Source organism: Epinephelus fuscoguttatus, linkage group LG2 (assembly GCF_011397635.1).
Source record: "Epinephelus fuscoguttatus linkage group LG2, E.fuscoguttatus.final_Chr_v1".
Lineage (NCBI taxonomy): Eukaryota > Metazoa > Chordata > Actinopteri > Perciformes > Serranidae > Epinephelus > Epinephelus fuscoguttatus.
In genome coordinates, this window is record NC_064753.1 from 3,329,935 (window position 1) to 3,336,918 (window position 6,984).

The window sequence follows — 6,984 nt, forward strand, 5'->3', positions numbered from 1 at the left end:
AGAAGCAGGGAAGACTGGAGACGGCTGCAACATGTGACGGTTGCAACAGCTCTTATTCTCCAATCAGAGTGATGACACTCATACTGCACATGCTCAGTTCGACCCTCTCCCCCATCGGGGAGACAGAAGACACATTCAACATTCAATGCTGCTGCATTTATTGTAATAAAAATGTTTTGGAGGTATGAGAGTACGTTTTTTTCAAGAGCAGTTTTTTCTTATACTGTCCTGACTTTTGTATGAATTAATCAAAACTTACTAAGTTAATTTCATATTAACGTAACCTAATTATTGTAATGATCCATTAGTAAATATTAAGCCATTTTTCTTTATTATTCACTGAATAAAACATCTAAAAGTAGCAATTGTATTCTGTTTGATTTTCAGAGTACCAAAAGTGAGGGCGAGGGTTACTAACAGAGAGGTTCCCCACAAACAAAACTCAGTAATCGAACTAAGTGATTAATATTACTAAATCAATAAATATAGAGTGCTCCTGGAATGATGTTTTTCTGTTGGCTGACACAGAAGTTACCATCTTACTGGTTCCCTCATCACAAAGCCAATTGAATTTTTCCATTAGAAGCTGGATTATTGCACAAGATAAATTCTGTGGCAAACAAACATTATACTTACACGTTTTGTTCAACAAGATAATCTTCACAAATGAACACCACTTTCATAATTGCTGAAGTCTAAATGTAATCACCATAAGTAAAAAGCTAACATTAGGCTATAAACAAAAAGGGATGGGATAAAATAATCGATTCATCCAATTCAAATCAATCGTCTTTTGAATGACCCAATATCAATTCATAAAATCCAACATCAGTCTTTTAATATGTGCTTTTTCCTACAGATGTGTGAACCCTGTTAATGTCGCCAGTAGTTATTAACGTCCATAGTACTGACAAGCTCTGACATTACCAGCACTTTTATCTGTAACTGTTAGCTTACTTGGATATGTTTTGGTGTAATTTATTATCGTGCTGCAGCAGCCTCCTGCTGTCTGTGTGTCAGGGCTGCTGCGCCCCTTTTACACACACACAGATACACAAACACTGAAAGGAGATGCAGACTCTCTTCCTGGCGGTGGAGACAGAGAAGTGAAGATAATTTGAGCTGATGACTATGCTTGTTACTGTGAGTGCAATAAAACCTTCACAAGGAAAACGTTTGTACTTTAAAATATCACTTTTCTACATGTTTCCATGTTGCTGAACAGGTGTATTGATAATCTGCTGTCCAAAGTCTTTTGTTCAGTGCTGCTAATATTATGTTATAAAAAAGCACAGAGCCCTTTCCAGCTAATAGCAAACTGTTACGAACAAGCTGAAACAACAACATATGAACAACAATATATATATGTCTCATGGTTTAGTTTAGTTTGCCACCAGTCTTAAAACGTACCTGTGGCAATGTGACCTGCAGGTAATGAATCTCTCCAGTAGCAGAAGGACGAGCAGAGAGGACAGGAGGACAGATTAATACTTACTGATGTCTGTGTTCTTTATTCTTTCTAAATTGTGATGTCAGGATTATAATTTATTTCATTTACATTTTAGATTTGTTTCCAGTGAGATATTGAGTTTATATAGTGACTTGCTGTTTTAATATTACTGCTGCTGCTCTAGAAACATTTAGTCAAAGAATATTCAGCTTTATTCCTGTTTGAATTTATTCTTTTTTAAAATAATTCCTTGGACAATTTACAGTATCAGTTCTCTGAGAATCTCTTTCACATTCTAAAAAAAAATTAGTATTGTACCTGAAATATCCCCAATCAAATCAGAAATCCAATTGGGACATTGTGAATCAAAACTGAATCGATTCAGGGAATCAGTGAGGATACCCAGCCCTATAAACAAACGACACGAGCCTATCCCTGCAACAATGCATATTTTCAGCATTCTATGCTTAATGAGACAAAAGTTAAGTAATGAGATTTAATGTATTTTTGACATGTTACAACTGTTCCTTGAGTTGGGGTCAGGTGCAACATCTGGTGTCCGTTTCACAAAGCAGGTTCAACAAACTCTGAGTCTAATTCTGAACTCTGAGTTGATCTACTCTGAGATAGGAAACTCTGAGTTTCCGGTTCCAGAACAGCTGATTTGAATCAGTTTAATCAACTCGGAGTAGTTTCACCTGGAGTTAAGCGCGTGCGCCACAACTATAAAAAGCCAGCATCAATGGAGCCCGATTTCGACGAGTCACCATGGCAACGGGGACGGGGAGGGCTGCATTTTTCCCCCCACTAGCCGTTTACACGTTGCCGGCTATTTTCATAAACGGACATTTCACCGTCTCCGTTTTCAAAAAGATCTTCGTTTACACTTACCCGTGTATATATACACAAGAGCACGCCAAACCTGTAGGTGGCAGTGTAACGAGAAGCTCAAGCCTTCCATGTATCCATTGTCACCATAGCAACATAGGTCGCACTTTTGACACAGGCGCAAATTACGGCGCATACTGTGACGTCGGCTGCCTATAAATCCGTTTATCTCCGTTTATCTCAGTTTACATGCAAACACGCAACCGGAGTTTTCCAAAATCTCCACTCTGGCCGGAGTTTTTAGAAAGACTCGTTTTCAGAGGAGAAATCTCCGTTTGCGTGTAAACGAAGGGCACAAATGAAGGAAGATGTCTCCGTTTATCAAAATCACCGTGTAACGTGTAAACGGCCTCTGAATGCGCTCATACGGCGAGTTTGAACACGTTTTCAAAAAGAAGTGCAACACCGCTGCAGCTGCAAAAGAGAGGGAGACGGTGTGGGAGAATGGCTAAGTTTAAATGTAGTCTTTGCAATCACAATAATATTACAGGGGAAAACTGCTTGAATGGTAGCCTATTAATTTATTTCATTTAGGTGCAATCCCGTGGGGGAGAAGCGCACTTGGCAGCAGTTTAGGATGAAATATAAAAACATTGTTCAAACAGGTAAGACCTCGGCATAATCTCATGGAGGTACCTCATTTTGATCATGTTTTACATTGCAAAGTAAATATTAAGTGGCTGTTTGACTGTGCCGTTGTTTTATCCCCAACACAATGCTGTTTTCACACACATAAATATCTTCTCATCTATATTATGTTCTGTTAAATAATTAAGCGTATTTAAACTAACACAGACTTCTAGTCAGCCAACAGAAAGATGCCCGTAAAACGAACACACTTTTCTGACCGCCCTGCATACAGTTGCCTTACTCAAGTGCTCAGCGTCTCCAACATTGTACAAAAAAACTTCCATTTGCAAAGAAACGCAGCGCACACAGTATCTGCTGGGATGTGAGAGCATGACTACGATTAGTAATGTTGCAAATGTAAGGACGGATTAGATTGTGTATGTAGATGATGGACTGTGACGTGAAACAGTACAGCTCAAAAAGATAACTGTCTGGAAATCCTAAAACATCTATGCGCGGTCTGATAACCATCTCCCGACGAATATTTAATTCTCTGCGCAGTAATGCTGCACCTTCATCCACAGGATCGTTATCAAAAGGACATGCCATGTTAGTGAAAAAAGTCGCCACCTACTGTGCCTAATGGACTTCTAATATACTGACTCTGATTTTTTAAATGATTTTTTTAAATGACAGACGGCAGAACTAGGCTACGCCAAAACTCGCCTGCTGACTGAATGAATGAGGAAATCAAATGGAGTGTGTGGTTCTGAAAGAGGGCGGAGACAGCTAGAAACTCGAGGTTCATTGAGAAAAACCTTGTCCTGACCAGGTTAGGTTCAGAGAGTCTGTTACTACGGTAACTGACCGAGAGCTTAAGTTACCTCTCTCTCTGAAACAGGCTAGAGTTACCCCTCTTTCTCTAGTTTGAGTTACCTCCCTTTTTGAAACGGAAAACTCAGAGTTTCCCTCATTTCAGGGTTAACAGACTCTGAGTTTTCACTAAACCTGCTTTGTGAAACGGACCCCTGACTTCTTTCATTCAAATAAATATTTATCAATCAATCAATGTCATATGTAATCATGTTTAAATTAGGGGTGAGAATCACCAGAGGATTCACTATTCCATATTATCGTGATATTTAAGTCAGAAGACAATATTACTGCGATTTTAAACATGTACTGCGATTTTAAACATGTTGCTATATATTACTTATTTAACTGTAAATTATGTCCCCATAGGAAAACTCTGTTGACATCTTTTTTATTTAATAATAGAGTTTTCAGTCTGTTCATCTCACTTCAGTCATTTTTGCAAAAGCAAAATGTATCTAGTGGACTGAAAAAGCAATTGATTTCATTATTCTAGTGGACTACCTAATTTTAATTTGTATTTGTCATATTAATAATTCATATGATAAAAAAAATCGATACTTGTCACTGTGTGACCATACAATATTGTCACAGAAGAATATTGCCATACTATGCTGTATCAATTTTTCCCCCTATCCCTAGTTTAAATGGTTTGGGTAATTACCAGACATAAAAATGTGGTTAGCATAATCCAAATGGTCTCGGAGGAACTGAGAGAAATGTAAAACGTGTTGCAACTGTCCCCAGTCTCCCCTACTGAGTACTACCTTAGACAGGCAAATAAGTACTACCATCAGGTCTACCGTAAAGAACAGCGCAGAATCAGGGCTCGCTCCTGCTGATAAGCTGATATGTCAGCGTGTCTACTCACCGTGGTCGACATGAGCCAGAATGCACAGGTTTCTAATGTTGGCAGGGTTTCTCTGCAGTGCAATGATCTTCTCCAGGCTAGGGTGTCCCATGGCGAACACCTGAAACTAATGACAACGCTTCACGTGCAGCTGGTAGCTGCCGTAACCTGCTTTATACCTTAACGGTACGGTGGAGTGACACCGTGATAGTACAGTAACACAGTCTACCATACAGTAACGTTGCATTCAGTTATTTGTCATTTCAGGTTTGGCTTACTTCCAGGTTATTGCAAACGTCAGCGTCGGCAACGGGGTGTAAGTTGGTTGGAAAATAGAGTCTGAGTAACTGTGGTTTCAAAACATGGACTCTGTTAACAAGGGTAGGCTATCTTAACACAAAAGGTGAGAGTACACTGACTTCGTGCTAACAATAATGAACTGTGACAGATGATAGTGCTAACACTGTGGCTAGCCTACCGTTAATCCAGTCCTCTCATAGAAACTACAATAAGACCAAACGTGGTTTCTTAATCAATGTCTTCACACGACACCGCTATGACGTGCAACGCTGATGTGTCCAGTAAAATCCAACAAGGTTGCGAGAACATGCAGGTAGTTTAAAGACATGTGGACATTCTCAACTCACGCTGTTATCCCGGAAGTTGATGCGCATATTAACCCGTAGACGCCGCATCTACTGCCTGTGCGCGTCCTGCGCCGCCGCCATCTTGGATGGGTCTCGCTTCGCCTCCACAGTGTATTCACTTCTATTGAGGAAGGAGCTGTATGCACAAGTAAAATAGAATAACTCACTGAATTTTCAACTGATTTTCACGCGGTTCGGTTTGTTACAAATGGCACACATGTAGTTATGATACAGGATGTTTTCGTACATTAAAAATGCGGGATTTCATGTTTTAATACTTTCTGCAGATAGCAACAGCATGTTATTTAGGTCACAACACAGTTCTTTTATTCACCTCAACCCCAGAGTGGGATATATATATACAGTACAGGCCAAAAGTTTGGACACACCTTCTCATTCAATGCGTTTTCTTTATTTTCATGACTATTTACATTGTAGATTCTCACTGAAGGCATCAAAACTATGAATGAACACATGTGGAGTTATGTACTTAACAAAAAAAGGTGAAATAACTGAAAACATGTTTTATATTCTAGTTTCTTCAAAATAGCCACCCTTTGCTCTGATTACTGCTTTGCACACTCTTGGCATTCTCTCCATGAGCTTCAAGAAGTAGTCACCTGAAATGGTTTCCACTTCACAGGTGTGCCTTATCAGGGTTAATTAATGGAATTTCTTGCTTTATCAATGGGGTTGGGACCATCAGTTGTGTTGTGCAGAAGTCAGGTTAATACATAGCCGACAGCCCTATTGGACAACTGTTAAAATTCATATTATGGCAAGAACCAATCAGCTAACTAAAGAAAAACGAGTGGCCATCATTACTTTAAGAAATGAAGGTCAGTCAGTCCGGAAAATTGCAAAAACTTTAAATGTGTCCCCAAGTGGAGTCGCAAAAACCATCAAGCGCTACAACAAAACTGGCACACATGAGGACCGACCCAGGAAAGGAAAACCAAGAGTCACCTCTGCTTCTGAGGATAAGTTCATCCGAGTCACCAGCCTCAGAAATCGCAAGTTAACAGCAGCTCAGATCAGAGACCAGATGAATGCCGCACAGAGTTCTAGCAGCAGACCCATCTCTAGAACAACTGTTAAGAGGAGACTGCGCGAATCAGGCCTTCATGGTCAAATAGCTGCTAGGAAACCACTGCTAAGGAGAGGCAACAAGCAGAAGAGATTTGTTTGGGCCAAGAAACACAAGGAATGGACATTAGACCAGTGGAAATCTGTGCTTTGGTCTGATGAGTCCAAATTTGAGATCTTTGGTTCCAACCGCCGTGTCTTTGTGAGACGCAGAAAAGGTGAGCGGATGGATTCCACATGCCTGGTTCCCACTGTGAAGCATGGAGGAGGAGGTGTGATGGTGTGGGGGTGTTTTGCTGGTGACACTGTTGGGGATTTATTCAAAATTGAAGGCACACTGAACCAGCATGGCTACCACAGCATCCTGCAGCGACATGTCATCCCATCCGGTTTGCGTTTAGTTGGACGATCATTTATTTTTCAACAGGACAATGACCCCAAACACACCTCCAGGCTGTGTAAGGGCTATTTGACCAAGAAGGAGAGTGATGGAGTGCTGCGGCAGATGACCTGGCCTCCACAGTCACCGGACCTGAACCCAATCGAGATGGTTTGGGGTGAGCTGGACCGCAGAGTGAAGGCAAAGGGGCCAACAAGTGCTAAACACCTCTGGGAACTCC

The 6,984-nt window shown here is 40.6% G+C and overlaps 1 protein-coding gene across 1 annotated transcript in view; it reads right to left on the bottom strand.

The window, feature by feature from the left end:
- efl1 (elongation factor like GTPase 1) overlaps nt 1-5,291 on the bottom strand; it is a 310,425-nt gene extending 305,134 nt beyond the window's left edge. The window contains exon 1 of the mRNA XM_049602819.1: nt 4,653-5,291. Within this exon, the coding sequence (XP_049458776.1) occupies nt 4,653-4,743 (91 nt within the window). The 5' untranslated portion in view covers nt 4,744-5,291. The remainder of the gene's footprint in view (nt 1-4,652) is intronic.
- Nucleotides 5,292-6,984: the final 1,693 nt, after the last annotated feature.